Source organism: Rosa chinensis, chromosome 1, assembly GCF_002994745.2.
Source record: "Rosa chinensis cultivar Old Blush chromosome 1, RchiOBHm-V2, whole genome shotgun sequence".
Taxonomy (NCBI): Eukaryota; Viridiplantae; Streptophyta; class Magnoliopsida; order Rosales; family Rosaceae; genus Rosa; species Rosa chinensis.
The window spans coordinates 44,494,964-44,515,628 of NC_037088.1; the positions used below are offsets into that span (position 1 = coordinate 44,494,964).

Consider the following 20,665-nt stretch of genomic DNA (forward strand, 5'->3'; position numbering starts at 1 on the left):
AAGTGGAACTAAAAATAGGCTAGGGGCCTAGGGTTCACAACCGAGTCCAACTTGAAATATAGCTCACTAAGTTACTATAAATATGAGAGACATGCCTCAGGATTATGGGTCTCTCGATTTAATTAAATAAGTAGAGAGATAAAAAATAAAGAACTTGACAATTTCAAAATTCTACTAAAAAATGTTGAGATTTTGATACCGTAAAACTGAAATAAAATGTGTCAAGCCAGACTAGTTTGCACACTATCCTTGTTGCATGGGTGTTAATGTTTGGATCCATGGGGATCTAATTAACGTGTGCGTGTGTGTGTGTGTGTGAGAGAGAGAGAGAGAGAGAGAACGACACAAGAAGTATAATGGTTCGTCTCCCGCCTTAGCGGGAAACTACGTCCACTTGAAAGCTTAACTATATGTGTTGGGTCTTGCGGCCCAAGAGGATTACATGAGATGTAATGGGATGGCTTCTAAGTGTGAGGAGGGGTCCCTTTTATAGGTAAGGGAATCCCTCTCAATTACATTTTCTTAGATGTGGGATGCAATCAACACTATTCTAGTGCACAAAGGCTCACTATGGAGGCAACTTGGCAAGGCCGGAAAGGTGGCTTTCCGGCAAGGTATCGGCCGCTTCCGATTACCGAGGCGTAGCTTGGACATCGGGCTACAAGGTGTATGTCTCGGTTGGGCCCCACCATGGCTTGTGGGCCCGCTAAGAGAGAGTTACTTATACTTGGTGAAGTAGCAAAACTAGCTTGCTAGTAGAGGTATCTACAAGTCCCCGAAGTCCCCAAGTAAGAGGAGCTTCTTGGTTGGGGAGTTATAAACATGAAGTCATCAAGCATAAGTGACGTCCGAGAGGCGCATAGCTCCTACAAGTCCCCAAACTCCTTAAGCAAGAAATGACTCTTTAACCTGCAACAAAAATATAGGAGCATCGCACGTAGAATGCTTGTTGTATTAGGCAACGTATGTGAGTTGCGTGGATATGCATTGGCATATACGAATGTATGAGGTGCATGATACATGTTGATGTATACATGCGAATGGCACCGAGTATAATCGATTATGACGTATAAACTCAAGGTTACGTGGTTGTGTGAACATATGAATTACATATGATAAATGCGTGATGCGCGCAAGAAAAACGAACGAGGTCGAGTTGACGAGGTTACACTCAGTTTAAGTTGCATGAGTGCCATGAAGGCAAGCGTTTGTAATTCGTGAACGATGAATACGTGAACGCTTGTGTTTGTTTGGTTTTCGCTCGTATTAATGGAACACGAAAAGAATTCAATTTGTTGTAAATGACAAATGGTAGAAGAATTCAATGTTCCATTAATGTGTATTATGTCGGGGGGATGTGAGTATAACACTTGGGAATTCCGGGAGGCAAGAGTATGGAAGCTCGGGGGTGCCAGAAAGGCGTAAGGAAGCTCGAGCGTTGCCAGGAAGGCATGAGCGTAAAGCTCCGGGGTACCGCGAAGGCGTGAGAGGGAAGCTCAGGGTTGTCGGGGAGGCATGAGCGGAGAGCTCGTGAGCTGGAAGCTCGGAGCTGCCGGGAAATCATGAGCGTAAAGCTCGGGGGTGTCGCGAAGGCGTGAGCGGGAAGATCGGGATTGTCGCGAAGGCGTGAGCGCGAAGCTCGTCAGCAGGAAGCTGGGGGGTGCAGCGAAGGAGTGAGCGGGAAGCTTGGGGTTGTCGGGAAGTCATGAGTGGAGAGCTTGGTGGTGCCGGGAAGGCGTGAGCGAGAAGCTCGGGGGTGCTGTGAAGGCATGAGCGGGAAGCTCGGGATTGCCACGAAGGAGTGAGCGGAAGCTAGGGGTACCGTGAAGGCGTGAGCTCGAAGCTCGGGAGTGCCCGAAGGCTTGAGAAGAAGCTCGGGATTGCCGCGAAGGCATGAGCGGAAGCTCGTGAGGGTAAGCTCAGGGGTGCCACGAAGGCGTGAGCGGAAGCTTGTGAGCGGGAAGCTCGGGGGTGCCGCGAAGGCATGAGCGGAAGCTCAGGGTTGCCGCCAAGGCGTGAGAGGAAAGCTCGTAAGTGGGAAGCTCGGGGGTGACTCGAAGGCGTGATCGGGAAGCTCAGGGTTGCCGCCAAGGCGTGAGCCGAAAGCTCGTGAGTGGGAAGCTTGGGGGTGCCGTGAAGGCGTGAGCGGGAAGCTCGGATTGCCGCGAAGGCATGAGAGGGAAGCTCGTGAGCGGGAAGCTCGAGGTTACCGCTGAGGCGCGATCGTGAAAGCTCGGCGGTGCAGCTGAGGCGAGAGCTTGAAAACTCGAAGTTGCCGCTGAGGCGAGAGCGTGAAAGCTCGAAGTTGCCACTGAGGTGAGAGCGTGAAAGCTCAGAGTTTCCATGAGGCATTGATGGGTAGCTCGCAAGTGATGCCCTGAGGCATGAGCATAACCATTGTTAATTATGTTGGGCTGTATGTACAAGTGCCCGAAGTCTCCGATCAAGGAGGGTTTGCAGCGGGGTTGATACCAAAGCGTGGCTTTGTGCCGTATTGCGAGTATAATTAGTACAAGTGCGTTTTCCATCTAGAATTGGTCGGAGCGAACGCTCATGCCCTTTCAGGTGGGCCCCTGGTAGGCCCTCCAAGGAGTCCCCCACTCTTGGCTATAGACCTCCGTATGGTCGGAAAATTGTTTGATGAGGGGCGCTGCGTTTAAGCAGTGGGTGTTAGGTAGCGAACCTAATCTTTGATACCCAAGTTTCGGGGGTTAACTGCCGGATCAATGGCTGCCGTGGGCTACGTTAACCGATCCCTTTACTCTTTCCCTGAGGAGTAAAGCTTGACTGCAATGCCGCATAGCGGCCACTGTCACCTATGAGGCATTGCCTTACCGCTTGGTGGTTGGTCGTGGACCATAGACTCGTGGAGTCTTTAGACCCATTTTAGGTCTCTTTCCAATGGGGAGAGTTTGACAAAGATGGTGGCCAAGAGGCTAGACAAAATATTTTACATATAGTGTACAATTGTATGAACAACAAATAAGCATGGCATATGTGTATAGCATGTACTAGTAACATAGTGCAAGCATGCTTAAGGGTCGTGAAGACATTTGAAGCATTACACTAGGATGTGTGCATAGTAGGTGTGCTACTAAAACATACAACATGTGTTATAAGCATGATTAGTTATCATGGAAGCATGTAAATGCATATCAAGTGTGATATATTGTAAGCATGCTTAAAGTAGTGAAAGCATGTAATGGCTCTGATTGCGAAAGCGTAAAAGATAAGATATAGTTACTTATCTTATGCCGGTTTGGAGCGAGTTGGAATTGGAAATGATGTTAGTACCAAAATCATGTTGGGGTTGTCCAAGCATAAAGCTCCACTGCTCCGGTGAAGTTTCTTAGTAGAAGGATGATGATTTTACTAATTGAAGAGGTGACCGGTGATTATGTCTCCTTGAAATAGAATAGGTGATTAGTACATGAGTATGTAAGATCAACACTAGTATCTTGCATACATACTTTGATGAGATTTTAAGCAAAGTGTATAAGCAATGTTGTAGTTAACAACAAATGACATATTTTGATTGTGTGTCTCAAATATGAATTTCAAAGTGACAGTGAAATGTTAAAGAAACATGTTTAACAAGTCATCACATAAGTACTAGGCCCTGGAGCCTATATATAGAGATTTATGGACAAATAATCTTTTGACATATATCAATGGAAACATCACTAGAATGACTATGTTGGGTTTGGACCACGAATATGTGTTATTTTGAATGTCACCATGTACAAGAGATATATAGAGCCGGGAGCATATGATGCATCTAAAATTTTGAATATATCACTTTCCAATGAAACTCAAGAGGCATGGGTGGTGGGCTCATGTGCTAGCATGTCAGCTTACAACAGATACTGTCAATTAAGATGTATGAGTCCGTGCGTGAAAATTAAGCCCATGTGTACAGCTAATAGATAGACGAAGCATAGACACATGAATTTTTTTTATCAAAGACAAGGCATGACCGAATGTTCGATTGCTAGCACATACACAATATTGGAGAGTAATGATCATAGGATTTTGAAATTATATGACTTAGCCTTAACTGACAGGAATTTGATAGAGCTTATGAGATGGCCATGAGTAGAGGTATGTATGCCGTAAGCTATGTAAATAAATATATATATATATATATATATAAGGGAAAAGCACAAGGCTCAGTACCATATAACATGTAGTTTATGCATGTTTGATAAGGAATCAAGCATATATGGATATGCACCGGAAGTTATATGCACTGCAAGTTAATTGATTTTCTCTATTAATGTTGCAAGTGTAAAGATATTGTTAAATATGCTATGTATCATGCCATACTCACCACTATTTTTTTTTTTGTTCTTAGAACAGAGACATGCACGTGGTGCTCAAGGCTTTATATACATATCAATGAGCCGATAGCTTAAGAGGTAAGAGAGCTTAGCAGATATCATGTGATCAATACGTGGCACTAAACTAGCCATGCTGTTTCATAGAAGCACGTGGTGTGCAATTGGAATTCCAATTCATGCTTATCAATAAAGATATGATAAGTACAGAGCATCAGGAGACTTAGCTTATTGACTGTTTTGAAGAAAGCCGAAGGTTGAGTCCATGATTGCAGAGAGGTGCTCAGACGGATGTCGGTTGATTAATTCATAGCCAACCCAATTTCCCAGGTACCCAAGAGTGAGGCTAGATGAATAACGCGAGTTTGAATGACTGGAGCTGATGAGCATCAACTGAAGCTGTGCCATGAGCCTGCGTTAAGGCTGTGCATTCGGCCGAGAAGAAAAAGTAAAGCTGGTGTTGCGTTGCTTGGACTGGCACTGTGGGGCTGGGTTGGCGGAGCGCTAGCCAGCAAGTTGGGCTGAGAAGGAAAAGCAGAGCTGGTGGAGCGTTGCTTATCAGCGGAAACGGAGCTTGTTAGCAGAAGAGAAGCTTGTCAGCTGAGGTAGAGCTTTGGCCAGCGATTAGTGGGACTGTGGCCAACGGAGGAAGCTTGGTGGATGATTGCCAGCGGTTGGTTGTTCAGCGGAGACGCTCAGCGGACTTGTTTGTTGGAGAATGGTGCTCTTGGCGGAGCTTTCTTTAGTGGTTGCCGCTGATAGTTCTTGGCGGAAGAAACCTGGCAGTGCTAGGTTGCCGCTGATGTTGCTTTGACGCTAAGCAAAGGTAGTTGACGCTGATTGAACGCCGTTGGTTGATTGTTTTGACGGAGCTCATCATCGATGTGTCACTGCTGGCTATGTTTTGATTGTGCTAGCGGTTTGCCCTTAGAGGATCAAGAGGAATGAAAGCTTTGGCGGAGGCTGGTGGCGGTGCAATTAGCCAAGAGGAGGCTGGGTGCTCAAAGCTTCTGGGTGTCCAAAGTAAATTGACACCAAAATTTGTTTGTTTTTTTTTTTTTTTGGTGCTCAGCGGAGACCTTTTTGAGCTATTGGCGTTGACCGACTCTTATGTTGGCGTTGACCAGGCCTTGACTTGAAATTTTTGCAAGTACTGAGCTCAAGTTAACCTTGATGCCAAATTTTTTTTGTCTTTGTTCTACCACTAGGTTGTGTTGGCGATGGCACTAAAGCAGCACACCTTTTTTTTTGTTTAACCACTGGGGTAATGTTGATCATAGTTAGGCATAAGTTGCCGCCAAGAAGCATCAACTCAAATTTGCACTCGCTGGGAGCCAATTATGATTCAAGAATGATGATTAAAGAAAAATGGGTGCGTGCCCAGTGAGATTTACATAACTCAAAGAAAAAGGAAAAAAAAATTCTTTGAGCTCCGTTAAGCGAACTTAACGCATAGTAAGTGACGAAGCCATTGTATCGGCTTCCTACAGACGGTGCCAATGTTAATGTTTGGATCCGTGGGGATCTATCTAATTAACGTGAGAGAGAGAGAGAGAGAGAGAGAGAGAGAGAGAGAGAGAGAACGACACAAGAAGTATAGTGGTTCGTCTCCCGCCTTAGAGGGAAACTACGTCCACTTGAAAGCTTACTATGTGTGTTGGGTCTTGCGGCCCAAGAGGATTACATGAGATATAATGGGATGGCTTCTAAGTGTGAGGATGGGTTCCTTTTATAGGTAAGGGAACCCCTCTCAATTACATTTTCTTAGATGTGGGATGCAATCAACACTATTCTAGTGCACAAAGGCCTACTATAGAGGCAACTTGGCAAGGCCTGAAAGGTGGCTTTCCGGCGAGGTATCGGCCGCTTCCGACTACCGAGGCGTAGCTTGGACATCGGGCTACAAGGTGTATGTCTCGGTTGGGCCCCACCATGACTTGTGGGCCCGCTAAGAGAGAGTTACTTATGTTTGGTGAAGTAGCAAAACTAGCTTGCTAGTAGAGGTATCTACAATGGGGAAGCCAGTCTTGGACCTAGATTTTTGTTGATTTAAGTTTGGGCTTCCCTAATGCAAGGTGGGCTAGGATTTCATCCCGGATATGAATTTGGGATTTAAGGGAATTTGACATAAATGGAATATGAGGTTGGGCCTGGTTTCTGGGCTTGAATTGGATCTTTACTTTTGTTGGGTTCTTGTCATTTGGTTACACTTATACAAGTGGAAGATTTTACTCTTTTCGCTTTATGATTTTGTATAATTTTTTTGAATCAAGAAAATAACTTTCTAGATAGAAACCCAATAGAGTTGGGTTACAATCATATTATAACACATCCAGATAGCATTCGAGGAGTGTCATCAAATTTCTAGAAATTTGTTTTGGCCTAAGGCCAGAGTGGTCATTACATACCCATCCGCGGCCATGTACAAACAGAACAAGAAGATGTGGTAGTACCCATGGTGGTACATAGAGATAGGTCCACTCATTTGATGTTTCATGCTCTGCCCTTATAAAATAGCTTGAATCCTCCTTTAGTACTACTCTAGAAGATCCAATAGTATCACTGATGCCAAACGTACTCGGATTCTGTTTGAGTAAACCTTCAGGATCCCAAATAAATAAGATACCCTAGAGAGTTAGAGTCCATCAATTGGGCCCATGAGATAGCCTGAGTCCAACATAGAGCCCATAGCTGAGTCCACTTCCAAGCCCATCTCCAATTAGGCCCCAAAACTGTGCTATGTTTGGGCACCCATATTGATTTGGGCCTGAACACGGACTTGGGCCCCAAAACTGATTTGGGCACCCAACCACAGAAGGGCACCCAATCTGCAGCCTCACCGTCGCTGCCTCTCCCGTCCACACACCTCACCGTCGTTCCCACTAACATTGCACGGTCAGACTCGTGGGTCGGCTCAACTCTCCCCTCCATGATTTGCCTCACAACCTCAGGCAGTAGATTTATAGCAAGACCGGCCTGCCATTCCATTGCCGAAGTCGACAATCTTCTCACTGACCCTGCAAGACGTTGCACATCGCCTATCACTGCCTTACTCGATATCAGTCGACGCATAATGATGCGCCACCTCATCCTTCAAGCTAGCCCATAAGAATCCGACCTGATCTTTTTGCCCGAACTGCTTAGACGTGAAGATTCCGTTGTGATCGATCAGAGATTTGAGTCACCCTCTCCTTGGTCTGATTCGCACACCCGGATCCCAAGTGCTCAAATTCCAGATCTCGATCAGATCTGCCTGGCAATCCCCCTTATTCTCATCAAGTTTCCATGATAGAGGAGTTGGGCAAGGTTGAGCGATAGCTGGAAAAAAGCGGCACTGGAGTGCAGGTACTAGACCGCAGAGCGTGGAGAACCAATCGCCACTTAGGGCGGAGACCAGAAGCAGTCACCGGAATGGAGAACCATAGCCTGGGCGGCTAGGTTTTGGAGAGAGCCACAGTCTCATTTTCCTCAAATCCTTATCTTGACGTGTATGATTTTGTAGAATATGCTTTCGGTGATCATATCAACGGTTACATTAATGAAAGATTTCCCTAATATAATCGGTCGGTCATACCATAAATAACATTAGTGGAAGATTACGCTCTATTTGACATAGGGTTTATGTGAAAAATGTTTGGTCGGTCACATTATTAACCACATTGATGGAAGATTGCCGTATTATGGTCAATCATGTCATCAGTAACTTTTCAGATATCCCGACTTATATTTGATGCTTCTTTAGATGTGCGTTTGCATCCATTCGTATCCTTGTTAAGTTTAATTTTCAATGCGTTATAGCATCTCGTATTGTTTTCAATTACTTTTTTTATTTTTATCTAAGGGAGCTTCTATTCATACCTCCAATATTGGTATTTAGACCTCTCTTTTTTTCCAAATAATAGTTGACTTTGTCAACTCATGTCAAATTACCAATAAAGACATAAATAAGGAAAAAAATATATATCTTCTTATCTCTACGAACAGTAATACTCACTGCACTATAAAAAAATAAAATAAAAATAAAAGGAGAGAAAATGGGAAATACAAAGACAACTCAGTTGATGAAGCCCTACTCATTCTGAATGCAAACAAACATGTGAACGAGCGGCGACAAAAAGCAGTACTCCAGCACGTTTCAGTTTAGCGACAATGACACCTAAATGCAATGAAAATAATACTTAATTGGAAAACATAATTGTACGAGATGATGAGCAAACATGGTATTATTGCATATGCTAACCAAGAGTCGACAATTCATTGAAAAAGTGATAGCACCTCCGTAACTCGTATCTAGAGGATGAACTTCCAAAAAAAATTGCTGCAATTCTAAATTTTCAAAAACTGAAGGAGGTCCAACTAATGATTTTTGAAAGTATGAATAGAATCTTTAAAAAAGGGCTTTTATTGATTTTATTGGAGGATGGGTATTATAGCTAGGAAGATTAGAGAGGTGTAGATAGCAAAATAGTTATTTATAAAAGTAAGTTGGAGGTCTATTAAGTGAGGAGGTCCAAAACTCCAAATGCCAAATTTGGAGGTATGAATAGAAGCTCCCTTTATCTAATCATAGTATTATGTGATAAACATCGATCCTAGGCAGGAGAAGAATACCACACAATAAAATACATCAAATTACATGAGAATCATACATAAGTAAATCCATAACCCATGGAGGCCCTAAACCCTAAACAATGAAAATAGGCTTCACCATTTAGGACCTTATTATATTAATGGGTCAGGATCAAGGGACACATTTTTTACACTCTTTCCTAGGCTTTAGATTTAATTGCATCCAATGGTTCTTAAACTTCATTAATGGATATTAAAATTGAAACATAAATAAATTGTTTTTGGTAAAAATACAAAACTAACAAATAAGATAAAAATAACACAAGAACTCAACAGCAGCAGCAGCGCCAGCACCACCACCACCACCACCCCTAAAGACCCGAGCTTGACGCCAATTGAATAACCAGTGCATTAAACCAAGAACACAAAGACCTCTCTCTCTCTCTCTCTCTGTGAAATTCTCTTTTAGTTAGCCTCCATCAATGGCGGACACGGAGACTCTTTCCAGAACACCAATCATGCATGGTCTAAGGGTTAATTACAATTGCAATATCTCTTGTTCAATTATTAAGTGAAACATGTTGTTCTTAAAATTTAATTGATTGGTACATTCATGGGTCATAAGAAGAAGAATCTTTCTTCTCATCCGCTAGTTCTGCAATTGACAATGGTGGCTTGTAGGTATCGGTGCTGCCGGTAGATTGTGTTTATTTGATTTTTATTTATTTTTTGTAATTTTAAGAAAGAAAGAAAAAATATATATATATATATATATATATTTCTATATTATTGCCACATTAATTAGTGGAGCTTTTAAACCATTGGATGTAGGGAAATCTAAAGGTTAACAAAGAGTGTAAAAAAATATGTCAAATGATGTGTCCCTTGATCCTAACTCATTATTAATAAGGTAGTTTCTACATATATTAGTTTAATCTTCCTTATTATTAATATAGCTTGTCATCTTCTCTTCATGAGAAAATGAAACACTAGAAACAAAGGTTTTTTTTTTTTGCACACCCTGAAAGGAAGATATATGCACTGGTACAGTACACATAATCAACTGTTCACTTCTACTTTAATCCTCTGCTCGCTGAAGTCGCAATGAAATTCACACAAGAAATAATAGGTACCCGTGCTGGGCAAGGTTAAGACGTCACTGCCACTTGTCCAGACCCCCAAGTTTGGAGTAGTAGCACACTTATCATACACATTAGAATTAGCTGCTACAACTACATTGTGATCGCCCAGTGTATAACTGAAAACTGCAAAATAAAAAATAAAAACCAAGATATGAATTGCAATTGTACTCATTACAATACCAATAACTGGAATTTAAAAACAACGTTTTTTCAAAATTCACACTCTTTTTTTTCCGTCTCGAACTCTCCATTTATGTTATTATCATACACAATAGCAATCCACAAAAACTTTAGACACTATTCATTTCCTCATATTTCTGACTTCTTCGTTGATAAAAAAAAATGGTTCGTGTAATAAGTAAAAAAAAAAAGTGTATGAATTACATGTACGGATGTAAATATTTACATTTTGAGTAGAAATACTGTTATAGGCTCAAAAAATATGTAACTATACACTACTACACTGCTGCAACAAAATTGCAGACTGTTATTGTACTACTGTGGAAAGGTATAGAATGATGTTGCATGACTAGTAGTACTGGTAACAAGCTCAAATATAAAAATAAAAATATAAAAAAAAAGTGCATAAAATCAGTTGGAGGTTTTGAATTGAAGGTTTTTAATATAATAAATGGAACCGGGCGTGGGGCTGAGCCTCCCAAGTGGGTTGGGTTCCAAACCTCTTTCAAAAAAAAAAAAAATCAGTTGGAGGTTTTGAATTGAAACCAAAAGCCTCCAACCTGTAATTATGTCAAACGTACAATGACTTGTACTACAGATTAGAATGTATTATCAAGCTATACCAATTAGCACATGACCAAATCGAAAAGAAATTTAGTTTTAAAAACCCTAAAACTAAATTTAAGGTATAGCCTAAACAATTTTGTACTACTGCAAAGAAAAAGGCACAAAATCCTCAGTCCATATAACCAAACTTGAAACTTCTATGTAAAATGAATGCAGGAAAGAATAGATACCTAAAGAATCTCCAACATGAAAAGTTTTGCCAGCAATCCAAGAGTAGTAATCAACATCAGAATTCCAACCCTGGTCATCACCAACAACATACTGCGTTGCCTCCATGCTCGGAAATACAGCAAACAAGGGAATCACAGCAAGAGCTGCAGTGATTCGCGCCATGTTATTATACAAAGCTAATTCTTGTTTATCTCTTTGAAGAAAATAGTATGCACTCTTGTATAGATTGTTAGCTTTATAATTTACAGTCCTAATTGTTCAATCCTATATATAGAATTCGTTTGGCCGAATAGAAGGTAATAAGTTTATGTTTGTGATTATATCGATCATATGTATAAGGTTATTTTGTTCTTTTTTTTTAATATATGGTTAGATAGTTCTTTGGTCACAACGTTGCCATCTTAATTCTCATGATAAATTGATAACTACAAGAATATTGCAGTTGTTACTGTAATTGATGCCTATTTACTTGGACAGCAAAAACGAAATATTTTATTCAGTGCAAGTTTTTCTTCTTTTTTCTTGTCATTTTTGACCCTGTTCTATTTCTTTTCATTAAAAATAGTTTTCCTTTTTCTTCTCTCTCTCTCATGGGGAATTATTAGGTGGTCCTGAACGACCACGTGGTAATGCCATGTGGTGGTCCAAGCTAATAACATCACTCGAATTTTGTGAGGACCATGCAGGGTGAAAAAATAAAAGAAAAATTAAATTAAAAGACCAATAAGAAACAAACACAAATCGTATGGGCCAATAACATCAATCCGGATCACTACGTGTACTATGGTTCGGGACCACCTAATAATTTCCCGTCTCATGAGAGAATTATTAGGTGGTCCTGAATTACCACGTGGCACTGCCATGTGGTGGTCCAAGCCAATAACATCACTCAAATTTTGTGGGGACCATTCATAGGGTGAAAAATAAAAGAAAAATTAAATTAAAAAACTAATAAGAAATAAACACAAATCGTATGAGCCAATGACATCAATCCAGACCACCACTTGTACTATGGTCTGAGACCACCTAATAATTTCCCGTCTCATGGGGGAACTATTAAGTGGTCCTGGACTACCACGTGGCACTGCCATGTGGTGGTCCAAACCAATAACATCACTTGAATTTTGTTGATACCATGTAGGGGATAAAAAAAAAATTAAATTAAAAGACCAATAAGAAACAAACACAAATCGTATGGGCCAATAACATCAATCCGGACCACCACGTATACTATAGTCCGAGACCACCTAATAATTTCCCCAGTCTCATGTTTTCTGGGTAAATGAGATAGAAATAGAATTGAAGCTACAAATTAAAAGCTTGAAGAAACGTAAGGGTTATCATAAGCCTCATACAATTTTGTGAAATTTGAGTAGTTAATTTTGATCCAGTTTACACTCCAATTGTGATTTTAGATTCTAGGTTTCGATCAGAGTGGAATTTTACCTCAAAAATTGGGCAACAAAAAGACTTGGATGCTGTCACTTCACCTATCTCCTTATTCTCTGAGGTAAAATTTCACTCCGATCGAAAAAGACTTGGCTATATGTCTTCTATTTATATGGCTTGATTAATGATATATCAACAAGAATCACTTCATTTCGTTAGCTATTATATTGATGCAATGATCATATAAGAGTTTCAGGATGTTTCATTAATGCAATTGTGAAGGAGTTGGTTTATGAGGTGATGTAATTGGGCAACGAAAAAGAGTTGGCTAAGAACAACTTACCCCAAACCTGATACCCAGAAAATTTAACAAGATTATCGAAACCCATAATCTAAAAAAACCCACTGAAGCGTGGGAATTTCATCGAAGAAGAAGACGAGCTTATTATCAAGCTCCATAGCTTACTAGGAAATAAGTAATTGAAACAAACCCAATTCTTTATTTTTTTTTTCATTTCATGTATGTTCTGTTTTGTTGCCCTGAAGATTTGTTATTTTCTTGCAGATGGTCTTTGATTGCAGGGCTTTTACCCAGAAGGTACTACAATGAAATCAAGAACTCTGGAACACCAAATCAAGAGAAAGCTCCTCACCTGCGGCCACGACCCTCAAACCCAGTGCCACAGCCGCGGCAACTTCTCGGCTAGATTTCAGAAACGGTTCTCGACCATTTTTGTCAGTAGAGAAAATCAACAACCTGATGCATGGCTTCCAAAGAAGTCGGTTGAAAACCATCGAAGCTCCCCCTTGCACGGATGCGTGTCTTTTTTCCCTAACCCCATATGTTTTTCCGATTCCTAAAGCCTAAAGAGTATGAGCACCTCGATGATGACGTAGATGATCGTCGAGGAGTGGCTCCACATTCTCAAAGCTTGTGCCACCGAGAATCGAACAGCCGGAGCCGATGGAGACTCCGCTTCGTAGTCGTCGAAGCCGGCATCGTGATGAACAAAGACGGAGAAAAAGGAGAGAATGTTTGTCTGAGAGGGAGAGTGGCAGTGTGCGTAATTTTAATTACAATCAACAGAAAACCCAACTTGTATTAGATTTAGGGGCCGCGACCACTTATCTAATTTGAGCCTAAAAATTGTCCACTTATTCCACTAAGAAGTTTTTAATCCCTTTTACCCAATTTAAACATGAATGACAATGTTACCCTCATTTTAATTAACAAACCCCTCAGACTCTCTCTCTATATCGACTCATCTCAGAGACTCTCTCTCTCTCTCTCTCTCTCTCTCTCTCTCTCTCTCTCTCTCTCTCTCTCTCGACAGTCTCTCTCTTCCTTCCTCGACCGAGTCGACTCAGCGAGTTCAACCAGTGGACAACAACCTCCATCCCTGCCGGACGAGGAATTGACGGTGATTGGCAAGGCAGTTGGGGATGAAGACCTCGACGTCCCTCCACCATCTCTGCCGAGCGAGGAATGGACGACGATTGGAGATCTCGGTTGGGGATGATGATCAAGAAGCAGCGCGCCCGATCCCGCTCCCCGTGACGTAAGAGATCGTTGCTCACATCTCCATCGTGTGGTTATTGATCTGGTTCGGAGCTTGACAACCCACGCCGAAGCATACAAGCCCTTCGTCAAGAGCTACCATGTCATCGTCGGGGAAGGCGATGTCTGTATTCTTCGTGAGGTCCCGGCCTACAGCAGCATGGAGAGGCTAGACTTGCTAGATGAGGAGAGCCACCTCATCAGCTTCAGCATGGTAGGCAGCGACCACAAGCTATCTTTTTTTTTTTTTTCTGGGCAGGACACAGGCCACAGGTTGTCTAGTATGTGAAAATATGCAGAAAATATGTTTTCATTCCAATTATGTACTAGCAGAATAGCATCTGTTTGGTAGATTTTGTAGATTGGTGACTGCCTATACTAATGTTTAATTGTTTTAATCGTCTTGTTGGTATTTTATTGGGAACAATAATAAGATTATTGGGGGGCAATAAAATGTTTATTGAGGCAATAATTAGATTATTGTTGGGCAATAATATGATTATTGGGAGGCAGTAAAAAAAGTATTTGGGGGCAATAATATGTTTATTAGAGGGCAATAATATGATTAGTGGGTATTACTAGGGGGCAATAAAATAGAACGCCTGAATCCGGCTACCAGTTCGATGGCCAGATTCTTGTCACCAGTTGCCGAATTCTAGTCACCGGAGTCCAGCACCGGTCACCGGAGTCTGGCAAGGTCTCCAATGAGAGGGCAAAATTGTCCTAAAAATAAATAAAAAAATACATAATTGGGTATTAGGGCAAAATATATATTAAATATTGGGTAAGTGTGCAATCTCTTAAAGTATTTGGGTAAGTGAGGTTAATTAACCCCAAAATTGGATAAATGATCATTTTCCCTTAGATTTATACAAATAAGGACACAAAACCCAGACCCAAAGAGAACCTAATATCTGAGATTTCATGCGTAATTACGAATTAATACAACTTTTTATTAAAATTACTGTGATGTTATCGTCAAAAGGCTATGACTTTTTTTCAAGAATTTCAACTTGTGGAAATTTAAAAAAAAAATATTCTCGAGCACTTAAGAAATAATGAGATCGTAAATTAATTCGCCAATGATCTCAACTTAGCTCGACAATAAATTTCCGGGACTCACAGTCTGACTCATTCAGATTCTGCTAGTTATGTCAGTTTGATGGCCAGGGTCCGAGTTACAACTCGTTCGAGTTGAACAGTGGAGCTAGTAGTAACTTTTACAAGTTCTGCTATTGCTTTTTAGAGTAGTAGAACTAGAGAAGTACAAGTGCAGTAGCAGAACTAACCTTTAATATTGTCTTAATCTTCAAGTAGTAGCAAAACTAGAGGAGTATGAGTACAGTACAGTAGCAGAACTAGAGGAGTACGAGTACATGCAGTAGCAGAACTAGAGGAGTACGAATACAGTAGTAGAACTAGAGGAGTACGAGAACTGGAGTAGCAGGATTAGACGATGGCGAGTGCAGTAGCAAAACATGAGTACAAGTGTAGTAGCAGAACTGGATGAGTATGAGTGCAGCGAGTGCAGTAGCAGGATTAAACGATGACGAGTGCAATAGCAGAACACGGGTACAAGTGTAGTAGTAAAACTGGATGAGTATGAGTGCAGCGAGTGCAGTAGCAAAATACAAGTACAAGTGTACGTAGTAGCAGAACTAAACGTGTATGAGTGCAGCGAGTGCAGTAGCAAGATTGGACGAGTGCAGTAGCAAGATTTGAACAAAAAAGAGTTTGAATTAAAAAAATAATTAATATTTAGTCATCCATGCAGGAAAGTTAGAATTGTAATTGTTTTATTGACATATGACAACAAAATAACAACTTGTCCCTATGTGTAAAATTTTGTCCTTATAAACTCTAAATCAACTATTGTAGGGATGTATTTGTGAATTCATCTTTTGACAAGGGCTTATGTGTGGTTTGCTAAATTTTCACTTTGTTAGTGGATGAGAAGAGTACCATAGACCTTAAAATACATCAAATTACATGAGAATCATGTATAAGTAAATCCATAAAGTCACAAAGGGCCTCTTCCAAATAATGAAAACAATCGTCACATTTAGGACTTTATTATTGATAAGGTAGTTTCTACATATATCAGAGTAATACTATTAACAGAGTTGTTATTTTTTATTCATGAGAAAATGAAACACTCTGGAAAACTCTGAAATGTAATAAAATTGTCAAGTGGAAGGAGAGCGCCAAGAAAGTCGGAGCAGTGCAAAAACCCTGGAAACAAAAAAATAATTCTCAATGCCATGTCTGGCAGCATGTTCATGGAACATCATCGTCGGACGGGCGAACTGGTTTTGTGCGTCCACCGATGAGGATCATTGGTTCTGGGGATGGAGCGCCTGAGTCGCGTTCGAATTGGGTGCGACAGGTAGAGGGTCTCCTCCTTGATCGATTCTGATCTGCGCGGCGGAGGTTTCGAGCAAGTGCGGTGTGGCGGAGGGAATTTTGTGCACGACGGGGGAAGGCTAGTGTGCGGCGGAGGCAGGTTATCATTGCGGTTTCCCTTGTTTTGGGGTTGAGAAAGGCTGACGGAGGTTGTGATTGATCCTGTTTTGGATCGGTTTTCGTTTTAAAATCAAGGTTCGAGACGATCCGGCCGGCGATGTCAGTTGGTGGCTACGTTCCGGTGAGGCGACGTGATCCATTAGAAGCTGAGCTGCTGGTCCGGCAACACAGGCAACTCCGACCTGAGTAATCTTGCTTGGATTATGGGTTTTTGTCCTGCTTTAGGCTGCTCGGCTTAATCTGGTGGGTTGGATATTTATTTTATTTCAGGAATAAGTTTTATAATATTCTACGTGGCTTTATACAGGTAAAAAGTCCTTACCCAGTCATGGTAAGGCGACGTTGGCTCTGTCCCATACTACACACCTTGTGTGCCTTGTCTACCCGAGGAAGGCGACAAGTTCCTTACTTTGCCAAATGGTTGCAACCTGCTAGTGGTAAGATGAAACTAAATGTAACCGGATGCGTTTTCCGGTGGCAACATAGTGGGAAAGTGAATCTTATTAGTATATTATGACTTTGAGTAAGTATTTACTTCCCGGCATGCTACCACCTTTGTAAAGCGAATAGAGTAGCCTATTGTGCAGTCTTCACTAATTGGTGTATGTTAGAATACATAGTTTTTGTTGAGACTCTCGTTATTATCTCGAGATATTCTCTCTATGCCTATTGTAATTTGGGGTTCAGATTTTATGTTCCCTCCATGTATTCTGCAGTTTCATTAGTATTAAGACTTGAGGGTAACCGTATTAGCCCTCTTTCAGGAAAAAAAAATGAAACACTCTGAAAAGGAAGAGATGCACACTAGTATCGTACATATATATATATATATATATATATATATATATATATATATATATATATATAATTTTTTTTTTTTTTTGGCGATGGAAGGATAATTTTATTCAACAACACAACAGTACAAACAAACTAGATTACAGACAAAGGCCCAAAACAGGGCAAAAAAACAAAAACCAAAACAAACAACAAGCCAAGCAAGCTTGACAAGCCCTCAGCTCAGTTGCAAATTCAGCAGGGAGTGGCGTCGACGCCGCCGTTTCACCCCGAAACTGAACGTGACACAGAGACGTCACGAAATCTGCCGCAAAAAGCTTCAAAGCCAGCCAAATCAATCCTACGCAAGAACACCTGAACATGCAGAACCCATCCAAACAAACACAAGATCTCCACGAACCAAATTCCAGTGCCATACAAAATATCATCAATCACCAAAATCAGATAACCAGGCAAAAACTTGCCAGGCCACAGGGTAACCAAAGAAAAAAGAAAAAAGAAAGAAAGATCGAGATCACCAGCATGCAGCAGAATAGCCATCGTGCCGATGTAAGACTAGCGATACAACACCGACTTCGAAGCTTCGAAACATCGGTGAACATTCGTTTAAAGTGAATCTGATTGGAGAGGAAGATGTGCATCTGAAACATGAAGATTTTGGAATTTGAGAAGGAGAGGGATGGAATTGAAAAGGAGAAGAAAGAACAGATGGGGAGGATCTGAAACGGAAAAGACACAGTGGAAAAGATGAAGAAAAGAGAAGAACAGTAGGAATAGGGGGATGGGTAATATGAAATTGAAGGATTAGGTAGATTTGGAAGAGGGAAGTAGGGAAGGAAAGGAAATTAAAACCATACCTGCCACCGCCGGGGCAGAGACTACCACGAAGGTAGGGAAAGTTGAAAGGATGAAAGGGACGAGGTTAGAGAACAGAGGTTCTCCTCCCTAGAGGGTTTTCTTTATCTGCCTAGTTTTCAAAAGAAACATGGTACATATAATCAACTATTCACTTCCACCATAATCTTCTGCCCTACGTCGCAATCATATTCACATGTGAAATAATAGGTACCCGTGGTGGGCAAGGTAAAGACATCGTTGCCACTTGTCCAGATCCCATAATTTGGAGCAGCATCACAATTATCATACACATCAAAATTAGCTGCTACAAGCACATTGTGACGCATCATTGTTGGATAATTGAAAACTGAAAAATAAAAACAAAAACCAAGTTATGAATTGCAATTATACTCATTTACAATACCTAATGAAACAAGTTTATTGGTAAAAATTACCAAAAAAAAAAAAGTTCATTGGTAAATAGTAAACTACCAATAAGTGGAATTTCACAACAATTTATTTTCCGTTTAAATATATGCTATTATCATAATGTACCAATCCAAAAAAAAATTTAGACACTATTCATTTGCTCGTATTTCTGACTTCGTTGATAATTTTTTTTATTTTTATTTTTGGTTCATGTAATAAGTGAAAAATTACATGCACAAATGTAAATGTGATTTATATTTTGAGTAGAAATAAGTTATAGGCTCAAAAAATATGTAACTATATACTACTACACTGCTACAACAAAATTGCAAAATGTTATTGGACTACAGTGGGAAAGTATAGATTCTTGTTGCATGACATTAGTAGTACTGGTAACAAGATCAAATATAAAAATAAAAATAAAACGTGCATAAAATCAGTTGGAGGTTTCATATTGAAACCAAGGGCCTCCAACCTGTAATTGTGTCATACGTACAATGACTTGTCCTTCGGATTAGAATGTATATCAAGCTTTACCAATTAACACATGCATGACCAAATCGTTAAGAAATTTAGTTTTAAAAAGCCTAAAAAGAAATTAAGGTATAGCCTAAACAAAATTTTACTACTGTAAAGAAAAACGCACAAAATCCTCAGTACATATAACCAAACTTCTATGTAAAATGAATGCAGCAAAAAATAGGTACCTAAAGAATCTCCAACATGAAAAGTTTTGTCAGCAATCCAAGAGTAGTAATCAACATTAGAACTCCAACCCCGGTCATCACCAACAATGTACTGCGTTGCCTCCATGCTCGGAAATACAGCAAACAAGGCAATCACAGCAAATGCAGCAGTTATTCGCGCCATGTTATTATACAAAGCTAATTCTTGTTTATCTCTTTGACGTAAACAATATTCACTCTTGTATAGATTATAAGCCTTATAATTTATAGTCCTAATTGTTCAATCCTATATATAGAATTCATTTGGTCGACTAGAAGCTAATAAGTTTATGCTTGTGACTATATCAATATGCCACTAACCAACTTGATCCCCTGGGATTATATATTATAATATGCCATATGGCTAGTTGGATCATGTCGTTCTTTGGTCACAACGTTGCCGTCTTAGTTCTCTTGATAAATGGACAACTACAAGAATATTGCAGTTGTCAATTGTAATTGATGCCTATTTACTTTTCACTTGCTTGTATAAATCTTTGAGGCAGTACATGAATCTCTGTATGCAGACAGACATTTGTTTTATTTTTTCACATTACACCCATTTGTTTTGTTGTGTTTAGCTAGCTAAGATGTTAATAACATCTCAATACTAGCCTAACGCCTTGGCTCCCATGATATTTGAAACTAGCTCCTTCTCACTTTTTGGTGATCGACAAAGATTGTAACGGATTGTTTATGTATCTATAATATAATAAATATTACTTGCTTTGGCTAGACCATAAGTTAAGTTAAAATAATTATTAATATATATTGTATAAGGGATATGATAGTAAATTGAAAAATATATAATCAAAGTAACAAATATTCAATTATTTCTAATTGTAAAGCAGTTTCTAGATAAGTCCCTCCTCATCAATTGAGCTAGGTTCAGGGGAATTGGTTTTATTGTTGTGCCATTTTTATGGCGTTATTCCTGGGAAATATATGTTTTAGTTTTGGTGCTTTCTAGTTATCAATATGAAGGTGAATTGCCCTTCTACATGGCTCGCAGTTTTGTATATGGTGTAAAAGAGGGTGAATTGATTTGTATTGATGTTTGTGGTATATCGTGACACTTGGTGTTACATTTCATCAAAATTCACGGATTTGGGAGTGAAATTTAGGGTTTAGGAGGTGGGTTCTTTTAGGTCATGGATATTATTAATAATGATGGCCCTTAACTATGAATTTTACCAAAAGTCAACCAAAAACTGGAGGATTCATTGATTAATCAGTCCTTCAACAATCGCCTTTTCTAACTTGTCAAGCTACTTATTTCAAAACTTATTTTGGAAAAATTCAATTTTTACTAATATTTTACATGATTCTAGTGTTCACTAGGAACTTATGATAGTAAGATTTAAAAGTTTTAACTTTTAACAA

At 40.1% G+C, this 20,665-nt stretch overlaps 2 protein-coding genes across 2 annotated transcripts; both read right to left on the bottom strand.

Moving 5' to 3' along the window:
* Positions 1-9,965: 9,965 nt before the first annotated feature.
* On the bottom strand, positions 9,966-11,188 carry LOC112186787 (blue copper protein). The gene is made up of 2 exons (XM_024325301.2): positions 11,026-11,188; positions 9,966-10,171 (listed from the first exon to the last, which is right to left on the bottom strand). The coding sequence occupies exons 1-2, from the start codon at positions 11,186-11,188 to the stop codon at positions 9,966-9,968; spliced, it is 369 nt and encodes a 122-aa protein (XP_024181069.1).
* A 7,101-nt stretch (positions 11,189-18,289) lies between these two features.
* Positions 18,290-19,427, bottom strand: LOC112174441 (mavicyanin). Its single transcript, XM_024312213.2, has 2 exons — positions 19,265-19,427; positions 18,290-18,495 (listed from the first exon to the last, which is right to left on the bottom strand). The coding sequence occupies exons 1-2, from the start codon at positions 19,425-19,427 to the stop codon at positions 18,290-18,292; spliced, it is 369 nt and encodes a 122-aa protein (XP_024167981.1).
* Between the last annotated feature and the right edge of the window lie 1,238 nt (positions 19,428-20,665).

Coding starts and splice junctions, on each gene's coding strand:
- LOC112186787 (XM_024325301.2), bottom strand. CDS start 11,188: ATGGCGCGAATCACTGCAGCTCTTGCTGTGATTCCCTTGTTTGCTGTA. Junction 10,172..11,025: donor TCATGTTGGAGATTCTTTAG/GTATCTATTCTT, acceptor TTTATTTTGCAG/TTTTCAGTTATACACTGGGC.
- LOC112174441 (XM_024312213.2), bottom strand. CDS start 19,427: ATGGCGCGAATAACTGCTGCATTTGCTGTGATTGCCTTGTTTGCTGTA. Junction 18,496..19,264: donor TCATGTTGGAGATTCTTTAG/GTACCTATTTTT, acceptor TTTATTTTTCAG/TTTTCAATTATCCAACAATG.